This window comes from Melopsittacus undulatus, chromosome 8, assembly GCF_012275295.1.
Source record: "Melopsittacus undulatus isolate bMelUnd1 chromosome 8, bMelUnd1.mat.Z, whole genome shotgun sequence".
Taxonomy (NCBI): Eukaryota; Metazoa; Chordata; class Aves; order Psittaciformes; family Psittaculidae; genus Melopsittacus; species Melopsittacus undulatus.
The window spans coordinates 17,591,736-17,613,992 of NC_047534.1; the positions used below are offsets into that span (position 1 = coordinate 17,591,736).

General features: G+C 53.0%; 2 protein-coding genes across 4 annotated transcripts in view; one reads left to right on the forward strand and one right to left on the reverse strand.

Moving 5' to 3' along the window:
* Nucleotides 1-7,695, reverse strand: part of ABCA3 (ATP binding cassette subfamily A member 3) — a 30,699-nt gene extending 23,004 nt beyond the window's left edge. The window contains exons 1-2 of one of the 2 annotated variants that reach the window (XM_034065168.1): nucleotides 7,625-7,695; nucleotides 2,624-2,725 (exon numbers count right to left, since the gene is read on the reverse strand). In XM_034065168.1, the coding sequence (XP_033921059.1) occupies nucleotides 2,624-2,677 (54 nt within the window). In that variant the 5' untranslated portion in view covers nucleotides 2,678-2,725; nucleotides 7,625-7,695. Of the gene's footprint in view, nucleotides 1-2,623; nucleotides 2,726-7,624 lie in introns of those variants that run through there. The other variant, XM_031050254.2, reaches the window with a different exon arrangement.
* Nucleotides 7,696-13,261: 5,566 nt separating this feature from the next.
* Nucleotides 13,262-22,251, forward strand: VRK3 (VRK serine/threonine kinase 3). Of its 2 annotated transcripts, XM_031050484.2 has the most exons (12): nucleotides 13,262-13,368; nucleotides 13,446-13,792; nucleotides 15,090-15,142; nucleotides 17,313-17,379; nucleotides 18,111-18,195; nucleotides 18,652-18,754; nucleotides 19,117-19,209; nucleotides 19,391-19,523; nucleotides 20,243-20,363; nucleotides 20,666-20,724; nucleotides 21,029-21,177; nucleotides 21,852-22,251. In XM_031050484.2, exons 1-11 carry the CDS (start codon nucleotides 13,283-13,285, stop codon nucleotides 21,175-21,177), a joined length of 1,296 nt encoding a protein of 431 aa, XP_030906344.1. In that variant the 5' UTR covers nucleotides 13,262-13,282; the 3' UTR covers nucleotides 21,852-22,251. The 2 variants fall into 2 exon arrangements, with proteins under 2 accessions (XP_030906344.1, XP_030906345.1); XM_031050485.2 differs by lacking the exon at nucleotides 21,029-21,177.
* Nucleotides 22,252-22,257: the final 6 nt, after the last annotated feature.

Below are 22,257 nucleotides of genomic sequence, written 5' to 3' on the forward strand. Positions count from 1 at the left end.
TCTCTCCTGCAGGCAACTGCAGTGATGCACCTCCTGAGAAGAGGGACCAGCCACCACTGGGGAACAAAGCAGTGTTTGCTTTCACCAAAGCAGAGCAACCTTGCCCAATGCTTACAGGGCTCGGAGCTAAAAATACTGTAAGTAAATGAAAGGCTGGGATGAGCAAGCAGGGGGAGGTAAAGCAAAGTGCAGCAAAGCTGCTGCAGGCAGTGAAGTTGTTTCTGCTGGAGCTTTATGGCTGCAGGCAGCAGGACATGGGCTCTGGGTGCCAACACAGGATGGGACCTGGCAGAGCCTCTACGTACAGGCATCACTGCCCTTGTGCAGCACAGAGAACATCTCCACAGCTCAGCCTCCACCCCAAGGCCTGCCTGCTCAAAATATGGTGCCTCATTTATGTATTTTAATTGAGGTTCAAGCAACTGGACAATGAACTCAAGGCTGGTGAATGAAGTTAGGCAGCCAGGCAGGAGCATGACTGCCAGGACTCCTTCTCCTGCAAACTTCCCACTAGCTACCAACACCCACCACCAACCCAGGCTAATTAGCACTGGAAACTGCTGGTCCCTAGGGAGCTTGGGTCTTCTCTGACCAGAGGGGCAGTGACAGCTCAGGAGACATCCCAGCAGCAGGACACAGGGGTTCACAGTTCCTCACATGCCCAGAGCAGAAGCATCAACATTAACCTCTTCTGAAGACCTCAGCTAAGACAGGCTTTACAAGACATTATAAGGGAGAAGTTCTTCCCTGTGAGGGTGCTGAGGTGCTGGCACAGGTTGCCCAGAGAAGCTGTGGCTGCACCATCCCTGGCAGTGTTCAAGGCCAGGTTGGACGGGGCTTGGAGCAACCTGGTCTGGTGGAAGGTGTCCCTGTCCTTGGCAGGGGGTTGGAATTGGGTGGGCTTTAGGATCCCATGCAACCCAAAGCAGTCTGGGATTCTATGATTCTAAACCAAAGAGTAGCAAGCAGTCACGCTGAGGTGGGCAACACCTGCAGTGAGCAAGAAGGGAGCCCCAAACACAAACCAGCTCAAGCCCACCAGGGCACTCACCCTGCAGCAGTGGGGTGAATGGGCAGAGGGGACACATGGATGTACAGCCGTGAAGCTGCTCCATCTCCCTGGCTTGCAGCACCCATGCCAAAGCCAAAAACCCCTCTGTAAGCTTCCCCTGGGAGGAGCTGCCCACTCTGGACACAGCCAGAGATGATCCAGTGCTGCACGCAGCCCCGGCAGCATGGCTGGGAGGCAGTGGCTCCCAACAAGAGCCTTCACAAAGGCCACGCTCATAAAAGCGAACCTTGCAGATGTCTGATGGTTTTATGAGGCAGGTCTGGCAGACCAGCTGCCTCCCACTGATTTACTGTCGTATTAAACTTCTCCCAGTGTTCTGGGCTGTCTGCAGAACGGTTGCCTGGCTCCTTGAACTTCCAGGGTAATACACATGCACCAGTGCAGGCTGAAGTCATTCAAGCCACCGTATTGCAGAGGTGACGGGGAAACTCATCCATAATCACCACCTCTGCTTGCCCAGGGCTGCCCCAGCTTTGATCAAGCCACATGTCCTAGAATCCATCTTCACACCAGGGTGATGACGGCTTGAGAGCTCCCTGGATTCATCAGGAGAATGATTTTTGGTGGAGTTTTAGAGGAGGGGAGCAATGCTCCAGGCTGTATCCCAGCACAGTAAATCCGAATCAGATTGTGGCTTTGGAAAACAGAAGTTCCCTCACCCCGGAGCACATCCAGAAAATGATGCTATTCACAGGCAGAGGGGATGGGGGGGTTCCCCTGGACGTGTCTGGGCTGCACAAGGGGGATTCCAGGCCTGGCCATCACACACACCCCAGAGCATCACACACACATTCCAGCCCTGCGGAAGCCGGGGTGCAGGCAGCCCAGCCAGCCCTTCCCTCTTCCTTTTGTTTATTTTTAAAGCAACATCGTGCTGATGTGCAAAACGGGTAATTGAGAGTGTGGAGCCAGGCTGCAGCCAGCTCCATCCCGCCTCTTCCGCCACTCCAGCCCTGGTCCCAGCGGAGCTGCAGCATCTGCACACTGCTTAAAGGCGCTAGGACCTCCTCCAGCAGCAGGTGAGATGCTGCCAGTCAGGAGGTCCTGAGATCCCCCATCATCAGCTAGCTGCCATGAAGAGAGCTGGGCGGGGAGTGGACCCCGGGATGATGGTGGCTTAATGTTTCTAAACCCCCAGACGCTGCTTCTGAAGGTGTATGCAGTAATGGAAGGGAAAGAAACTGGGCCCCAGTTTAGAGGTGCTGTGCTGCAATAAATGCCTCCAGTAGAGGCTGTGTAATGAAATAGCTTAATAAACCCACTAAAAGGGTGTGTGGGTTATCCTGTTCCATAGGAAGGGATGCTGAACTCATGGCTGGAATGCAGGATGGGACAGGGACAACTGAGCACACAGCCCTACCTGTAACACCCCAGCACAAAAGCAGGACACCACCACATGAACAAATAAATCAGTTTTTGTCACAACACATGCACGAATAAATCAGTTTTTCCCCAAGAGATGCCCTGAGACTGTGGTGAAGGTTTGCTAAACAAATCAAGACCCACACTTTGTCATGACAGGGGTAGCCAGAGAGCACGGCACCAACCTACCTGCAAGATGTAGTTCTTCCAGAGCAGCAGCCCAAACTGCCTGAGAACAACCATCCTCCCATCAGATGGGGGCCACCACTGCTACTGCCGCTCCGCAGGACCCTGCAAGAGAGTTTAGAGCTGTGAAGCAGGGCAGCATCCCACATCCCACCCGAGGGCAGCTCTCTGTTCTCAGCCTGACGTTGCAACAGCTGGCTCACTCCCAAATAGAAATAACTGCTGTGCTCCACTCCAAGGGTCATTACTGACCCATAAGAGCCACAGCTTGTGGTTTACTGACGCAACCTGTTTCCGGTCATTGACATGACCCGAGCTGCAAGAGAGGGAGGCCACAGCTCAGAAACCTAGCCTGAGACCAGCAGGGTCCTTCCCCAGCAGCAGCCCCGGAAAAGCTTTCCTTAGGCAGTGGAGAACAGGGTTACAGATCCACAAACACCAGCATGAGGAGGCCACCCAACCCCTTGCAGCCCATTATCTTGGGAGGGTGGAGAGTGTGCCTGTGCCTCTTTGTCCCACAATGTGAAGGGTTGGTTTTGCAATGTTAACACTGCTTTCCCAGAACTCTCCTTGGAGAGGTGAGGATGAGAAGGGGAAGGGAAGCACAAGGCACTTGGGAAGGTTGGCACACAAGGATGGTACACCTGCCTCCCCCTGCTCTTTGGGAAGCATCCGCCACCCCTTTAAGTTGTTCTTGTCTCCATGGCAGTGGTGTTTCCTGAGGAAGCACTGCTGTTCCTACAGGAGCGGGCTGTGATTTCCAACTCTCAGTGGTCCCTTGCAGTGGGGCAGCCATGGCACAAGCAGAGCTCCCTGCCCATGCTGCAGGACATGGGGCAGCCCCAACTGAACAGCCTCTGTGGCCTCAGAGCACAGCAATCCTCCCTCTTCCCACAGTGATGGGGCCAGCCTGGGTCACAGCAGCACTATCAGCCCCACTGCATCCTCCACCAGTGGGTTCATCCCTGAGAGCCTGTGCTCCAAAGCCTGGCAGCACTGAAAGCTGCTGCAGAGACAAGGACAGACACATTTAAGGCCAGGTTGGACAGGGCTTGGAGCAACCTGGTCTAGTGGAAGGTGTCCCTGCCCATGCCAGGGGATTGGAACTGGATGAGCTTTAAGGTGCCTTCCAACACAAACCAGTCTGGGATTACGCCCTGGGAGATGCTCAGCAGCACATTTCCCAGCCCTAGTCTGGATGGTATCAGCTCCTTGGATCCAGCCAGCACCCAGAGACATCAGGAGGGAGTTGAGGGTGTCACAGCAAGAGGAGAGGGGAAGTTTTGCCTGAGCTCCACTCCTGGACTGTGACTGGTAAAGGCACATGAGAAGCAGCATGTGTACAGCTGGAAGCAATTCAGCTGTAGCCAGAGCAAGCTAAAATCCACGTAGGTCTGCAGACTAAGCAACAAGCATCCATCCACCCAGCCTGCCCCCCACCACCAGCCCCCTGAGCCCTGCAGAAGTGTTCTTCTGGCTTGGTACACACCTTCCCATCCCCAACCCAAAACACAGATGAGCTCTCGGAAGAAAAAAAACACCTTTTTGCCACTCCATGCATAGAAGTTATATTCCTGCCACAGCAAGGGAGATCAGGTGGGAGATCAGGTCCCAAGGATCCTTCTCTGGGCAGAAGAAAAGCCCGAGAGATCCTCTTTTGCAGCCCAGAAAAGTACATCAGACATCCCCCAGCAGCAAGTGGGGAAGAAGGAGCAAAGGGGACTTTGTGAGGGTGGCTGTGCTGGACTTCACCTTAATTACCTTCAAGGTCAGCACAAAGCACCATGGCTCCAGCACCAGGTCTGCCTCAGGGCCCCATGACAGGTCCCCCAACCTCACACACTCACAAAACACAGGGCAGGATCCCACATCCCTCCAAAGAAGCTCCCCTGGAGCAGAAACCCTCCCCATGCACTCACTTGAAGGAATCCAGAGCAAATCAAGGGAATCACACTTTTCCCTCCTTTCAGATGATGGGAGAGAGCTGCTGCCCTGCAGAGATCCCAGCTCCTGCTCCCACGTCTGCCCTAGTTGTCCACCCCACCACACCCTCAAATACAAACTGCCACCCCCCAGTCTCACAACTGCCACCCGAGCTAGAACAGAAAATGTCAAGCAGCTCTTGGGCAGCACAAACACTGCACAAAGTTGGGAAGCTTCATTACTGCCAACAATTTTTTTTCCCAAGCTTTTTAAGTGTTCTGGGAAAAACCCTCCTGGACCCTTCACTCACTGGAGGGTCAGAGAAGGAAGAAATTCAGTTACAACAGGGCTACCCTTACAAAGTGTGAGCGCAAAAGTGGTTTTCCAGGCTCTGGGAATCCACACAGATGACTGTGATTTTCAACTCACAAGGGAAAACCGTTTTTGTAAAGTACTGCCTGGATCAACTGCAAGATACCTGTGACTATGGGCAGCTCAGGTAGGGTCCCCATCCAACTGCTGCCCATGTCCAAGACGACCTCTGGCAGCAGAGGACTGTGCAGAGCCATTCAAGACAACCTCATAGATACCTTGCAGGAGGACACCCCACGATGCACTTGCCTATTTCTACAGTGGCAGGTTGGGTTGTCCCCTCCAGGACACCCTCCTGCCTGACCAGAGCACAAAATGCTGTGAGGTAAGACTGACTTTCCCAGCAAGAGACACAAAGATCTCGGGGAAGTGAGAAACAACCAGCACCACTTTCTGGAAGAACAACCTAGTTCCTCTCCCCTCACCGGAAATACCCAGCACCTGACTGCAACGGGAGGAAGAGTCTCCTACACATGTGGGACTGGATTCACCCCAGCTATCCCCAGGGAGGCCAGTGAGGAAGGAGACCCTCCTGCCTGCCCACAGCCAGGATGGGTGGAAGCCACACGAGTCCTTACTGCCATGCCAGCACCACCAGGGCACACCAAGCACAGCACTGGGATGGTTAACATCAGGGCCAGGCTGGACCGGAGCTCCCCTGCCAGTGGATTTAGACTAGGACAGGCTGAGGATGGCAGGGATCAAAGCCACAGCATCCCACCTCCCAGCCAACCTCCACACTGCCAAGAGCTGGTTTTCTCCAGCCACTACCTCAGCAGAAAGGGCTGGGTGGGATGAGCAAAGGCCACACACTCCTGGGAGCTGGTGGTTATTTTAGAGCCGTTGTCGCTGCATTTCTGCTCTTCTGATGTACCGTTCCCATAGAAACGGGGCCTGGAAATGGCAGATGTTGCCTTTCCTTTTTTTTTTTTTAATATAAAATCAGCGTTTCTCCCCTCCAACTTGCTGAGGCACTGTGTTATCCCTAGGAGCTGAGCTGCTGACCCTGCCAGACTCCTCCAACACCATGGCCAGGCAGAGGAGACCACATAGTACCCAGGGTGGCGGCATTCTGCACACAGTAAGGGCTGCTGGTTGCCGGGTTCTCTGCACACTGGAGCTGGAAACTCCTCTCTGCTCCTGCAGCGCCTGTGCTGGGAATTAAAAGCATAAGAAGCGGAAGGACTTTTGGTTTTTGGGAAGAATGAGTGATTTCTGACACCCACACATCCAGAAAGCCCATTTCCTAGAGCCAGGTCCTGCAGGGGCTGGTGGCCACCAGATTAGCCATGAATGCCCAGCAGCCTGAAGCTCACTACTGGGCTTCCTCCATCTCACTGTTCACAGGCACAACCAGGCCACAAACCACCACTCACACGGTGTGAGTGAGAGGTTATGCAAACACCAATAAACTTTGTGAGAGCTGCCAGTCCAGCAGGGTGCTAGGGGCTGTGACCCCACAGGACCCTGCAGTGCTCCACTGAGGACCCAGAGCCTCCCCAGACAGGAAGGAACTTTAGGGTCCAGAATACAGAAGTAAACACAAACACCACTGGGGCAAGGTCCTGTCTGCAGAACCTGTGGGTGGTTTTGTGCCCAGCCACTGTCCCAGACTGAGGCAAGACTGGTGGCTTGGGGTGATCAAATTGTATCCATAACAAGTCCCTTTGTTTCAGCAGCAGCGGGAGAGGAGGTAAGAAGCTGCTGCATCAGAGTTGGTTGTATCCTTTGTTTCACAGACTGCTTTAACCTGACAGAGGGGAGACTGAGATGAGCTCTCAGACAGAAGCTCTTCCCTGTGAGGGTGCTGAGGCGCTGGCACAGGGTGCCCAGGGAAGCTGTGGCTGCCCCATCCCTGGCAGTGTTCAAGGCCAGGTTGGATGGGGCTTGGAGCAACCTGGTCTGGTGGAAGGTGTCCCTGCCTGTGGCAGGGGTTGGAACTGGAGGAGCTTTAAGGTCCCTTCCAAACACAAACCACTGTTAAAGGCACAAGGTCTGGAGCCCGATGGCGGTTTCTCATGACACCTCACACCCAGCACCGCAGCAGCACAGGCATCCCGGCACGCTGCGAGTCCTGGCACACAACACGCAGGGGAGCTCCAGTCCCCGGAGCTCCTTGAGCTCGGGCCGCGCTTGCAATGGCTCAGAGCGGACACAGAAGCAGCCAGGAAGCGGAGGTGTAGGGCGGGGCTCACCGGCTCGCTCCCGGAAAGCAGCCGCCTGCGCCGGTGCCGCTCTGCTCGGCCCGCAGCCCCCGAGGCAGGTGTCCCGGGAGCGGTGGGGCCCTCACGCGGGTGCCGGGGCGAGGCAAGCCCCCGCTAGCACCTCCGGTGGAGCGTGGCCGGGCGCGGCGCTGCCAGGCAGGGAAAGGGCACATGGCGGCCGCCTCCTGCTCCTCCTCCATCCCGCTGGGCTCTGCCATGCACCGAGAGACGCGACCCAGCCCCGGGACGCCAGGCCGCCCGCAGGGGGCACCCCCGTGGCCGCGGCACCCCCGCCGGGGCAGGGTCGGGGCTGGGGCCGGAGCGGAGGCACTGCCACGGCTCTGCAGCGGGCGGAGTCGGGCGAAGGGCCCCTGAGATCTGCCGCAGCCCCAGGCGAGGCCTGCACCCGCCGACCGTCATCTGCCGCCGCGCCCCGCCGAGGGCGGCCGGGCCCCCCTAGTGCCGCTCCCCCCTCCCGGTCTGTGTCTGCCTATCGGTCACTCACCGGACCGGGCCCAGCGGCTCCGGCTGCGGCTCCGTCTCGCGGCCCCGCCCGCCCCGCGCAGGCGCCACACCGGGCCAGGGGCGGGGCCAGAAAGGGAGGGGAGGGGCGGGGGGAATCGAGTGCGAGCGGAGGTAAGCATGAGGGTGAGTTTGTGTCTGTGGGCACGTGTGTCCCTTTCTGTGTCTGCACATGTCACACACTGCGTGTCCGCCACACTCTGGTGTGTGTGGTGTCACCCTGTGTGTGTATCACACTGTTCATGCGCACGTGTGTGTGTCACCATGGGTAGGTATATTACTGCGGGCGTGCCCATTGCCCTCTCCGTGTGTGCACACGTGTGTATGTATCACTGGGTGCATTACTGTGCATGTGTATTGCTCTGCATGTACACCTATCCCTGAGCATTGCATGCATGCACGCACGTGTGTGTATGCACTGGGCTTTGCCCAGGGCTTTGCCCACCCATATGTGCACCTTGCCTGTGCCTGCAGCCGGCTGCCAACTTGGCAAGCGAAGGGGCTGGAGGAGCAAAGCTGCTGAAACACCAAAGGGGGGAATATTTGCTTAGGGCAGGTTACGGGAGAGGGAGGAGTAAGAGGAGGGTGGGGAGATGTGAACAAGGAACATGGAGGGCCCCTTGGGGTGGCTGCTCTGAAGCACTGGCAGTATTTGGGGTGCTAGGGTGACCTCCATCCCCTCCAGGCCATGGCAGAGGAGCAGGGCAGCCTCAAGCTGCTGCCTTTCTCCACATGATAAGAAGCTATTCTGGGGGGTTCTCCATTTAGATGAATGCTGCAGTGATGGCTCTGAGCATGACTGCCTTTGAGAAGGTGTTCTGTGGTCTTCTAATCATGAGGTTTTGTTGTCATCCACTGTGCCCTGATTGGCCTGTGGGAGAGGGGAAAATAAACAGAATCAGAGTAGGGGTGAAGCTGTCTCAGGGAGGGACAGAGGGGAGAGCAACAGCTCTAAAAACAGCCATGTACAGAGTAACACCCTGTGACTCATCCAGCTGGAACCACAGAATCCCAGATACAGGACTGCAGGGGGTTCTCCCCAGAGCGCAGCAGAGGAGGAGAATCCATCCATCAACCTGCTGCTCATGCTCTGGGGTTGCAGCCTAGCACATGGGGGGGTGGTTCTGGGCTCAGCTGCACACTGCTGTGTCATGGGGAGCTTCTCCTCACCCCCAAGTCCTTCTCCTCAGGGCTGCTGTCAATGGGAGAGAGGGAAGGGGAGACCCTGCTCACCACCATGGTGACTTTGCTTCTATCACTGGCAAAAGCTGAGGTTTGGCTTCACAGGGTGACTTACAGGGTCCTGTAACAATCACACACTGGGTCTGTCCCAACTGGCTGTGCTCTGCTTGGAGGGAGCTGCTGTTACGTTGGACGGGGTGTCTGCAGCAGTGTCCTCACTTGCTGGGCTGCATGTGGGTCCCATTTCCCACAGGCTGTACAGTGAGATGCACAGACCCAGCACCCATCTGCAGAGCTGCAGCCAGGAGCTGTGTCCCGGCACTCCCTTCAGTCGTTCAATATTGAAGTCCATCTGCCAGGGACAAGGAGCAGCCACCAGCCCACAACAGAGCTGTCGTGCTCATACTCATCTATTTAGTAGCATCCCAGCAGAGCTCATTACAGAGCTCAGAGGCAGGAAGGAGTCAGCCCAGCTCAGCAGAGCCACACATGCTCCTGAGAACATGAGTAATGGGGTGTGGGGATGCCATGTGCCTTCCCACCACAAGTGTTGTCTGGCTATGGACTTGTCACCTTTTCTTCTTTGCCTGTCACCAGCATCCTGCTGCAGCCATGAGGTGATTAAGGTCTCATTCTGTGTGCCCCAGCACTCATCATGGGGCCCTGTCTTGAATGATGTCTGCAGCCAATGGCACAGTCACAGGTAACTGGGCCTGGGGAAGATCTGGGGCAGTTGGTGCCAATGGTGTCACACCAGAGCCTCATCTCAGCCCAGGCTGAGCCACCATCCACACCCCTGCTCACACCCAGGTTTGATCCTTCCCAGTTGCAGCTGCCTCAGTTCTCCTCATGACCTTCCCTGTTGCCTCATGCAGTTCCTCTCTGTGCCTGCCTCTGGAGGAAGCTCAACAATTAGATCACAACAAAAGTCTTTCTAAAGTATTTACAGGCTCCTCATGGCTGGGAACAGAGGATGGGAGATGTTGCAACGAGGTGTAGTTGCATGGTGGTGGCTCGTCTGGCACTTGTATGGGGACTGTACAGTGGTGGAGGATGGAGCAGGGACACTAGGGATGATGCCAGAAAAGGACAGCAGGGTATGGGGCAGCAAGGGGAGGGGCTCGCTGGGGCTATCCCTCTCTGAGATCTCCTGCCACTCTCTCATCAGGGTCTGAAAGGAGGAATCACCCTGTGCTGGCAGGGCAAACCTGCTACCTCCATGCCTGTGACCTGTGTGTGGTGTTCGTGTCCCTGAGATCATTGCTTGTACTCCAGCACCTTCCCTGGCATCACCCCTACATCTCTCTGGGGTTGTTCTCAGAGAGCAGCCACTGGAGCCACCCTAGCAACAGCAGCAGAGGGACAGATAGAACCTGCAGTTGGAGGCCTCTCCTGGGACTGTAGCACCACTGTAAGCAGCATCACTTCAGGATCAAAGAGGTGTGTAAATGCAAAGGAAGAGCCTCATTTCATTAAGATATTTAAGGTCTGGCAGCTTTGGGCACTCTGTCAAGCTCATAGATCTCTGCCAGCATGTAAATTGCTAAGTTTTGCTGCTGGCAGCTGGGAAGCGTGGGATTAGATAAGGGAGGCATAACTGACATCAAGGAAATCCCTGAAGGGATGAGATAGGGCTCTATTACCAGTTGCCTGCACACTCCCCACTGCCAAAACAGCATGGAACATCCTCAGAACATGAAGTCCACAAGGAGACAGGTCTTGTCCTGAAATTTTAGCCATTTCCCTCTTCCCAGACCAAGGGAGTGTTAAAAGCTCACTTAAACCACTGCATTAGAGGGAGCTGAATCCAGGACAGGCAGTGCTGCTGGCTCAGCGAGGGTGGGCAGGTTACTGGTTATGTGGGCTGGATTTCAGCTTAAAAAAGAACTAGAGAAACTTCTGTGTTAGAAGGAACATCTCCAGAAAAGGTGAGCCCTGGGAAAGGGAAAACAGAGCCCTTATATGAAAACCATCATAGGAGGGTGTTTAAATTGAGGACAGTGGGTGAGATGAGTGAGCAGTGGGGCAGGGAATCATCCAGAGGTAAACTCGTAACTGTTCCTTCAATGAAGGAAGGAGAACAGTCAAAAAAAAAGACATTAAAAAAATGGGCTGCCAGGACAAGAAAAAAATGCTCTGTGGTGGCTGTGGGAGAGGAAGCAGCCTGCTTTAGAAGAGGATAAGGCATTGGGAAGCCCTGGGGTCCAGAGATGGGGACAGCCCAAGGATGAGAGTCAAGAAAAAGCTGGTGGAGGGCTGGTGTGTGAGCAGGGGGAGGGAAGGCATTGGCTCAACTGAATAAAGGGAATATGTGCATCTGGAAACTGCATGAATCTGTAGGAAGTGGGCCATGGAACAAAGAGGATGAACAGAGGACAGCATTAGGGCTTGCTGTAAACCACCCAGAGAGGATGGAGACAACCCCCTCAAAGTGCTGCCTCCTCCCTTAGCACTTTGGCTGTGAGAGCATGAAACCGCTGCTGGGGCAGAGGGAAAGCATCACGGCAAAACCATCCCAAACAGCTGCACCTGGAGCTCCCTGTTAGAGATCCACAAGAGAGTCATCTCCTGAGCCATAAACTGGTGTAGACAGGGGTGAAAAACCTCTCTAGACCAGAAGGAACTATATAAAACAAACTGGTTGGAAGAAGTGAAAATCTAATACAGAGGAAAATACTTGCAAAGAACAGGGGTAGGGTGTGGCCAGTGTTGATGCGAGGCTCTAAGCAGAGAGATCCTGATGTAGTACCACGGGGAACCTGCAAGAGGGTGGTTTAACAGCAGAGAGCGGGCTACCCAAAACACAGATAAACAGTAATATTCAGATGATTGACCCCCAAATTCTTTAAAAAAATGGCACTTGGTGTTTCAAACCAGGAAAACATCATGATGCACAAACACCTTCACACAGATGAAAATGCATTTTGAGTGTAATTTGCTTACCACAAAAATAAACAACAGCACGTTTTGAAACCCCAACAGAAGCAGGAAGTGTGTTAGAGACCTCCGTGGCTGGTGGGGCCTTGCCTAACACAGGCTGGGACAGGATGGATGTAGCTGATTCCTGACTTCCCTACTCCCAGAGGGAGCTGCCAAATGCCAGGCTCATTTGAAGAGCTCTAGGAAACACTAGAAACTTAAACCTGGCTTTGGTACCAGGCAAATGTGAAAGATGGAAGAAAAAATGGCATGAGAACATGGAATCATACAATCCTGGACTAGTCTGGATTGGAAGGGACTTTAAAGCTCATCCAGTTCCAACCCCCTGCCATGGGCAGGGACACCTTCCACCAGACCAGGTTGCTCCAAGCCCCGTCCAACCTGGCCTTGAACACTGCCAGGGATGGGGCAGCCACAGCTTCTCTGGGCACTCCTTGTCTGCCCATCCTGTTCTGCTTGCAATAAATTTTGTACGAAGGTCACGCTGTTCTAAATCTTTGTCAGCTATCAAAACCTTGCGGATATGGTTGGTTTCAGCTAATTTGTGATTACTGGGGCATCCAACTGTGCCAAAGGTGAAAACTGCACCCTGAGGAAGACTGCTTACTTCATCTTGAAGACCCCTCCCCACGACCACCAGAGGGCAGTGGGCAAGTGCCAAAAGGAAGGAGTCTTATGATAATGAGTACCTAATATCCCCTTCAAATTCTTGGGAACCTAATGAATATGCATATTTATGTGTAATAAATATCTGCTTGTTTAATCCTCAGCGTGCAAGTTAGGAGGAGTGATCCCCCTTGCACCCGGCACTATAATAAACATACCTGCTTTATAACTCTGAGTTGTAGAGTCTGATTCTGTGCTTCAGCTTCTCTGGGCACCCTGTGCCAGCACCTCAGCACCCTCACAGGGAAGAACTTCTGCCTAAGAGCTCATCTCAGTCTCCCCTCTGTCAGGATGAAGCCATTCTCCCTTGTCCTGTGCCTTGTACAAAGCCATGGTCCCCACTGTGCACACCTCAGTTGCCCTTCTGTCCCCCACCATGGGGTCCAGGAACCTTCCCCAAGCAAACCTGGGTCTCACCCACCAGAAGGTGGGTCCACATCCACTGACACTTGCTGTATCCAATCCCTTAGCATCTGCTTGAGGTTTATAGGTGCGCAGTGCACAGAAAGGATGGTTTACACACACAAACACTGAATACCGTGTGACTCCTCCTGGCCCTACACCACTGACCAACACCCATCAGCTTCCAAGAACCAGTCTGGTGCTCCCAAGGTTGTTATTCAGGGGGTTGCTGAAGGAAGGAGCAGTCTGTCTGACAGTAGATAGAAGCACCTGCCTAAGGAGGCCCCGCTACCAACTTCCCCTCCTGCCTGCCTGCCTGAGTTCACCAAGCCCCATCCCGCCCCTCCATCCCCTCAGGCAGCCCTGTTGTGCGGGTTAGGGCGCATGCGCGGTAGCTGCCTGGTACGGGCGCATGCGCGAGAAGCGCGGCTTGGCCGTCAGTTGGCGGGTTATGTCGGGCCGCGGCCGGCGGGGTCGTGGTCGGCCGAGGCAGCAGGCGGAGCAGCCGCAGTGCGAGGCGGCTGGCGGCTCCCCGAGGTGTGGCGGAGGGAGGCGGGCAAGGAGGGGTCCTCCGGGGCGGGCGGGCGCTGACGGCTGTCTCCGGTGTCCCGCAGGGTGAGCTGGTTCTGCCCGCAGTGCGGGTTCGGTGTGGAACACACGTTCCGCTTCTGCCCGGCCTGTGGCGAGAGGCTGCCCGTGCCGCTGCCGCAGGAGCAGCAGCAGGAGAAGAAGGAGCCGACATTGCCCACGCCGTCGCAGCAGCCGTCCACGAGTCCCGCGGCCTCCTCGGGGGTTGCACCAGCACGGTCCCCGGCCCGGCTCGGCTCTCGCTCGCCCCGCAAGCTGCGGCCCGGCCCGGTTGAGCCCCTGCCGGTGGATGTAGTCCTGACGGACCAGGGCGGCCAGCGGTGGAAGCTGGTCCGGCTCCTGGAGCAGGGCGGCTGCGGGCTGGTGTACGAAGGTGCTGTGGAGCCGGGGCGGGCGGGGGGCCTGGTACCTGGCTGTCCGCAGGGACTCGCGGCTGCTGCCGTGCTTCACCTTTCTGGTTTTTAGGCTCAAACCTGAACTGCTGCCAGCACTGGTGTATCACGTAGGCACAGGACAAGGGGGAATGGCTTTAACCTGACAGAGGGGAGACTGAGATGAGCTCTTAGGCAGAAGTTCTTCCCTGTGAGGGTGCTGAGGCACTGGCACAGGGTGCCCAGAGAAGCTGTGGCTGCCCCATCCCTGGCAGTGTTCAAGGCCAGGCTGGATGGGGCTTGGAGCAACCTGGTCTGGTGGAAGGTGTCCCTGCCCATGGCAGGGGGTTGGAACTGGATGAGCTTTAAGGTCCCTTCCAACTCAAACCTGTCTGGGATTCTATGAATATCGAGCAAATGCCAGTTCTGGATTTTCAGCCTGTTTTGGCTGCCAAAAGCCAGCTAAATCATCTGGACTGCTTCTCAGCTGCTTAGTGACCACTGATCTTTTCAGTCTGCTTGTAAACTTCTAAAGGAAAGGTTTCAATCATATTCTCTGTTGTTAACTTGGAAACTACTCTGGGGGGATTTTTTCCATTAGTAAGTTTTGCCTGATACTTGGCTTTAGTTTTTTTTCATTAGTTATGTTTGGTACATAACAAAGTCTGGGCATCTGCTTACGTTTTTGTAAAGATGTGAGGCTGGAAAAAGAGAAAATATTGTTGCTGTTACAGTGGTTTTATAGAAACAGCTTTTGGGTGTTGAGCAGCAGGTAACCTGTGTTTAGCACTTGGTCTAAGAGAAGGAGCAGAGGAGGTACCCCAAGGGCAAGTAGTGGGTGTAAGTCCTTATGGTGGAGGAAGGCCACATAATAGTCTTAACATCCATGCAGAGCAGAAGGGACTTTGGCATCTCTTACAGATTTGACAAACTGTGAACTGAGCTGGAGGGAATGTTCAGCAAACGAATCTGGGGGTGCCTTTGAGGTTCTACTAATGATTTGTTCTTTACATGCCATCTTCAAAGCACCCCTCTACTGTGGCCATGCTGAGATGCTTCTGTGGCTTAAGCAGAGCTGCATCTGCAGTGTGTCAGGGTGCTGTGCTTCTGGAGCAAGGTAAGGATTATCTTGTAGGGATCTGGGAAGACCTTGTCACAGAGGATGCTCCTGCAAAGACCGAGTGAAAGAAGTGGAGGATAAGTAGAAGCAGCTGCATGGGCTGTGTTTAATGGTGCAGCTGATGCCGCAGTGCTTCTTTCCTGTGCTCTTGTAACCACATCTGTTCCATCCTTCCACAGCACAGTCAGCATCTGGAGCCTGTCCTCAAAAGCAAAGATACTCCCTCAAACTTGTGAGTTTTGATACATCTGGGTAAGGAATAGTAAAGTGCATAGTGTGCTGTTTCCAGAGCTTGGCCTATCTGCCCTGCAGGGCTGAGAGGAATATCCCAGAAACTCGGAGAAGGTGATTACAGAGGCCCCACCTCTCTTAGGAGATGGATATAACTTCCTGAGAGTGTCATGCTTGGATTTCAGTAGAATTTGGCTCTTCCACTAAAGGTGTGAAGAAAATAGATACAAGGATTAAAACCCCCACAAGCCCGAACTACAGAAGGTTTGCCTTTTTGATCTGCCAGGCTCAGTAACCTCCAAAACTGGATCTGGTGCTGTAAGGTGGAGCTCTCAATTCGCTAATGTCAGACCTTTTTTCCTGTGTGGTAAGAGTGTGTGTATCCTGTTGAAGTTTGGGGAAACAGGGAGGTTAGAATTGGTTGGCTGGGCTGAAGTAGTGTGTTGCACTAGCACTGAGAGGCTCTGTAAGGCCAGAACATGTTTTCAAATCAAACAGTAGTTCTAGTTGGAGTTCTGAGCCAGCTTTCCAGGCTCTTGCCAATAACCTGGGCTCTCCAGAAACGTGTTGTTTCCAGTAATGGCTGCTCTGCAGTGGAATCCAATTGGTTGATATTCAGTAACTCACAAACCAGAGCAGAGAGTCTATTTTCTTGTCTGCTGTGGCACTTGGGGTTGCTTGTCTGTGGGACGACCAGTACTGACAGCTCAGGGGGGGACCTGGTGAAAAGTCACCATCCCTTTTGAGTCATTTAGAGGCTGGAGAAAGAACAGTGCTAACGAGAAAAGACAGCCAAGTGCCACAAAACAAGAAACAGTAGGTGCGAAGCTTTACAGAAGGGAACTTGTGTACACAACACTCCCAACCACCCTGTTTTGCACCTTTGGCATCTTTTGGTGGTGTGCTTGGTAGCCTTCTGCTGGCCCAGCCCAGCCCTTGCCTGGTGAGGAGTGCAGTCTTGATAATGCACACAAGAGCAGTTGGGCTCCTGGCTTTGGTGGCTCAAATCTGCTCACCAGGCAAGGTGCTGAATAAAATACCCTCTGGAACATGGGTGTTTGTGTTGTCTGGGGCCTGCTGATCCTCCAGCTACCTCAGCCAGTTGTGGGTAGGGCCTTTGGGATCAAACCAGCTAGAATATGAAACTGCTGCTTCCTCCCCTGTGTGATGGCATCTGTCCTAAGTTAGTTTGCAGTGTGCTGAATATATGTATACATGTGCATAGGCAAACACACATCCTTCCAGTGCCTGAAGGGGCTATGAGAAACCTGGAGAGGGGCTTTGGGCAAGGGCCTGTAGGGACAGGACAAGGGGGAATGGCTTTAACCTGACAGAGGGGAGACTGAGATGAGCTCTTAGGCAGAAGTTCTTCCCTGTGAGGGTGCTGAGGCACTGGCACAGGGTGCCCAGAGAAGCTGTGGCTGCCCCATCCCTGGCAGTGTTCAAGGCCAGGCTGGATGGGGCTTGGAGCAACCTGGTCTGGTGGAAGGGGTCCCTGCCCATGGCAGGGGGTTGGAACTGGATGAGCTTTAAGGTCCCTTCCAACCCAAACAGGTCTGGGATTCTGTGATACTGACTGTAAACTATATGCATTTCAGTTCACTCAGTAACAGCAGTAGTGAAAGTGCTTCTTGCTGATTTAAAAAGATGGATGTAAGATGTCAGCACACAGCCCAGCTTTAGAGCTACAGACTTTATCCCTTTCTGGCAACTAGAATAAAATGTTACAGTTCTTTGAGACTTGCTTGTTTATAGAATAACAGCATCTGTGCTGTGAGTAACAAGGTCACCTCTGCTCCTTTTAACACTTTGAGCTTTGGGGCTGGAGCTCATTCTGGGTTGCAGCAGGTCTGTGCTGTTGACATGGTTCTAACCCACAGGCAGTTGTAAATGGTAATGCCTGAAATGTCCAGCGTTAGACAGCTGCTCCCTTGTTCTGTGCTGATCTCAGAGTATCTGTGGTGGTTGGGTGCAGCATTAGTGACCCAAAAGACCTGAGCTTTGTTGTTGCTCTGATATTTATTTCTTTGTGGGGGTTTGTTGCTCTCTTTAAAATGAGTAGTGATGGTCCTGTAGCAATCTTGCCCAAGATCTTGCAGTCTGTAGCGATCTTGCCCCCTCTTCTAGCAGGGGGGTGTGGCTGTAGTAATGCTCCTTCCTCTTCCCTTTAGGATGTGAAAGGTGGAAGGCTCTACAATGAACAGAATTTCTTCCAGCGAGCTGCGAAGGTGGCCACAGGTTGGTGCTTCTTGGAGGGGTGGGGAGGAGGCTGCTTGTAGGAAACTGCCACCCCTTTCTCATCAGTTGTGTAGGTTTCTCTGACAGCCAGGCTGGAATGAACTAATTCACTCTTTGGGTAGTGCCAGAGAGCTGAGAAGTTGAGTCCTGGGAGCCTGTTCTCCCAGGAGCCCCTATGTACCTGGATACTTCAGTATTTGCATTTTGAAGGTCTCTTGCCCTGTCTTGATCTCACTGTAGCTGTTCAGCCCTGCGGTCTGACCTTCTTGGTTCCTTCTTTCTTCTGTGCCACTTCCATGGGCACTTATTTCACCTCCTGTCTGGTATTTACTGCATTGACCCAAAAATCTGAGCCACAAAACATGGGCTGGGGTGATGGAGGAGTTCACATCAAACCCACACCTCTGGGGGGACTGTAAAAATCTTCTCCAGCCCTCTCTCCCATCTTACTCATTTTCCCTTGCTCTACAGCAACCACACACATTAGCCTGCTCTGGTATTCCTGCATCCTGTCTGTCCTACTCTTGCTCTGCAGCACTGTGCATTGACACACAGACACCCCAGCACATAAGGCTGGCATTTCTGGGACAGAATCACTATAAGAGAGGATCCAGCTGTAGCTGCCCAGGGCAGAGCACCCGTTGGAGAAAGGGCATCCCCGACAGAGCTCCTTCCTGCTGGATCTGCTGGGCAGCATCTGCTGCACTCTATCCTCTTCTCTCCCATTCTAGTGGAGAAGTGGAGGAAGGGGCACTCTGTGCCATTGCTGGGAATCCCCAATTGTGTTGGCTTTGGACTGCATGCAGAGAGCTACAGGTGAGCAGACTCTGAAGGGCACAGCTGATCCACAATTGCCACCACCTTGCACTTTCCCTCTTCTTGCTGTCTGCTATTCCTCTTCTCATTGACTTCTGGCCTCCCAACCCTATGCACTCCTCGTATCTCATTGATTAAGAAATAGTTTGCCCCATTATCCCATTCCCTTCAGGCCTTGTGTTGCTGGTGAAGTAATTGCTTTTTAGGCTTCCTGCCTCTTTCCCCTTATTCCTGCCTTTTAAGTTTAACCCAAAGGGGAGACTCAGGCTTTATATCTGCAACACTTGATCAGCATCTCTCCCCTTTTCAAGAAGTTTCCTGTTATCAAAAGTTTTGGGAATGTTTGCCCAGACCCATTGGAGCTGAAGGGGGCTCTAATCAGGGGGATGGCTTGGCAAGTGGCTACGGCAGGGTTTCCAGATGGAGTGCTCTGTTCTAAACCCTTGTCTTTTGTAGGTTTTTGGTGTTCTCTGACTTAGGGCGAACTCTTCAGTCTGTCCTGAATGATGGCTTGCATCTACTGAGGGAGAAGGCAGCTTTTCAGATTGCAGTCCGGCTGGTATGTAGAAAACCACTGCATCCTAAGAGACTTTTACAGAAAGTACCTATAATGTTCTTCTGGATCTCTCAAAGATGGTGTAAAGCTGACCTGGGGGGTTGGTTGAGGTCTCTCAGTAGCATCTCTTGAGCTTGTAGTAAACTTGAGTAATATCTTTTAGACAGTATGTCACCTTGAAGGAATTTGGGATAAGGAGAATGAGAGAAACCTGAGGGTTGAACATTAGAGGCTGAGAGACATGGACCTTTGTTTGCCTCTCTACACAGCTGCAAGAAGCTGGGGAGGCTCCAGCTCAGTGACAGGCAAGGTGCTGAGGGAGTCTGTGTAGCTCTGATATGCTCATCTCTTCTGTTTGCTCCTAGCTGGACTGCCTGGAGTACATCCATGAGAATGAGTATGTGCATGGGAACATCACAGCTGAGAACATCTATTTGAACCCAGCAGACCACATGCAGGTAAGGAGCGGTGCTGTGCAGGTGGGCTTGAGAAATAGGATAGAGCAACACCCAGGTTCCTGGGGCTGGGCAGTGCAGCCTGTGCAGTGCTCAGGCAGGTGCTGTGGTGCAGGATTGTGGGACTGTGAGCAGAATTCACACCATGCATATACTCAGGCTTGTACTTCTTAATGTCTTCTAGGTGACCCTCACAGGCTATTGCTTTGCCTTCCGTTACTGCCCAGGAGGGAAGCATGTGGCTTGGCGTGAGGGCAGCAGGACCCCTCATGAGGGCACAATAGAATTCATCAGTGTGGACAGCCACAAGGGTGCAGGTGAGTTGGTTTCTCTCCTGAGCTCAGCTCTAGAGCTGTTGCTGTGGCAGTGATGGCTGGAGCTGGGGCTTGCTGCTGGCGTTTCTGTTACTCCTGCTTTCCAGGCATTCATATGCATGTGGAACCAAGCTCCTGTTTGGGCTGTTTACTCTTGCCTCTCTCTGGGCTGCTGCACTGGGACTTGGCAGGTCACTCAGTGACTGCAGCAAGAGGTGCAGGGATGTTACCTGCTCCATCTGGAGCCTTGGCTATTGCAGGCATGCAAGGAATAGAAAACAGGGCAGCTTTGTGCTAGCTTAGCAGGGATCTGATTCAGTCCAGGTTGGATCCCTGCCCAAAACAGATTTGCAGCAGGCTCTGCTCTGACCTTGAAGCAGTGAGAGCTGGGAAGGCATTTAAATTAGCCAGTTCCTCTCCTGGCTAGGATGTGACTGTTCTCTCCCAGTGTCCAGACTGGGCAAATCTTCCTCCAGAGGCCGTGAGGTAACTGAGTTAGCAGCATTCCAGAAGTGTTGATAGCCCAGAGCACATCTTACCAAAGCTCTTGCATTTCTTCTGCTCTTTAGTCTTGTGCCGTTCAGGAGGCTGCCTGTCCTACAGAGGGGGCATGTCAAATACACACTTCCAGGGTTGTGCAGAAAGTGCTGGTGTCCTTTGGAGGAGAGGCACTAGCCTGGGTCTCCCAAACTCTGTTGTGAATCTTTCTTTCTTCCCATCAGGACCATCTCGCAGAAGTGACTTGGAATCTCTGGGCTACTGTCTTCTGAAATGGCTCTGTGGCTTCTTGCCTTGGTCTGATGAGCAGGACAAAGTGGAAACTGTGATGGAGAAGAAGGAAAAGTAGGAGAAATCATCTCATCTACCCTTGCTACTTTCTTGCTAAGCAGAAAGCAGGGAGAGAAGTTTTGTGCTTGAAGAGAAATCGCTTGGGTACAGGACACTTATAGGGCTGTGGGTAACTCTCAATGTAAAAGCTGAGCCTGGCCAAAGGTTGTTTGATGAATCCTGTTTTCTGTTCCATTCAGAATGTGGCCATCTGAATTCAGCCTTGTTTCTTTTCTGTTCCTATTGCCTGAGACAGGCTGCTTAGGTGCCTGCTCCTTTGCTCCTAATCTGACAGCTCTCTGCACTGATCATTCCAGGTACAGAGAAGATGTGAAATGCCTTCTCCGGCTGTGCTTCAGGCAGAGATCCATTCCAGGTATGGGATTGCTCTCTGTGACAGTGGGACTTTGGGGAAGGAGGACTGTGGGTACCTAAAGCTAGAGCCTTCTCTGTGCTGGGGTATGCTTGTCCAGAGTGGCTGCCACTGACAGTGGTGACCAAACACGGCAAGGACTGACAAGCTCCTGTGGGCAAATCCCTTGTTTCTACAGCAAAACAAGGAGGACTGCTACTTATTGGCTGTATCCATGAGCCTTGCTGGAGAGGCACATATTGGCAGCTCTGTAGAGATAGCTGGGGCTACTGTGCTGCTCCATGCAGTGATGCTGTTGGCCTTGCAGATGCCCTGCAGAGCTACCTGCAAGAAGTAACGGCACTGGAATATGAGGCAAAGCCTGACTATGAGGCCCTGCGGCAGCTCTTTAAGAAGCCACTGGAAAAGATGAAAGCTTCAGCTTATGACTCAGTGGATATCAAAATGGTGCCCTGAGTAAGTGCCATGGTTTGGATGGAGCACTTGTCCCCTTGCACTGCTGTGAGCACAGCAGCAGCTTGGTGCTGCTGCCCTGCTGCATGTGCCCCAGGATGCCTGGGGAGGTGAGAATGGAGCAGGCTGAAAGATCCTTCTCCTGATGATGTGTGGGAAGCACTGGCCCTTCACAATTCCCAGTAAAGAGCTCAGCCCAGTGCTAAAAGTCAGGCTTAGCCTGTGTCACAGCATGTTTCCTCAATTTCTTTCTGGAAATACTTGTCCTTGGAGGAATCCAACCAGGATTAACAAAGCAGGTTGAGCAGTCTGCAGGGGTGTGGGAGATGGTAACAAAATGCTAATTGATACACTCTGGTCCTTTTAAAAGTTCTTTCTTTAAAGAACCAAGGCTCTGGGCTGTAGCTTTTGCTTTTCCTTTCCAGAAAGCAGCTTTAGCTCTGGTTTTATTCCCTCAGGCCTATGGCATTAAATGGTGGCTCTAGACACAGGTGCTCTGTTCTGTCCAGGAGGCACCTCCAAGAGAGAGGCTTTTACAGAGATGGACTTCATTTTAGCCTCAGCAAGGCCACTAGATTAAGTACCAAGCCCCAAAACAGAGCTAGCTCATCACCTCAGTAACTCTTCTAGGGAGGAATTGAACTGATGAATGTTCGTATTTTGTTCCTTTTTTTCAGATCAAATTGCACAGGAAAAGTATTGAAAGCTTTCTGCAGCGTGAGGCCTTTCTCACAGCTATTTAACCTTTGTCCACATATTTTAAAATAGTTTTAATGTGAGCCAATGTTAAATTTTTAGCTGCTGTTCTAAGAAGTTAATGTGAAGATGCCCTGCTTGGTAGGTCGTTCTAAGAACTGTGATGTAGCCATGAGGAGAAGGGCAAAGCCTGGCTGTAGGCAGATAGGGCCTGGCGGCCGGAAGATATCGTGCTGTATGAAACGATAAGACCCCTCTCCAGGTAGCCAATAGCGTTTAGGTGATACCAGTTTTACGATGCAAGCAGATGGAAATGACATCGTAAACCTAGGCTATATAACACCGTGTTCTTCCTCAATAAATGCCATTTGCCATCCACCACCTTGG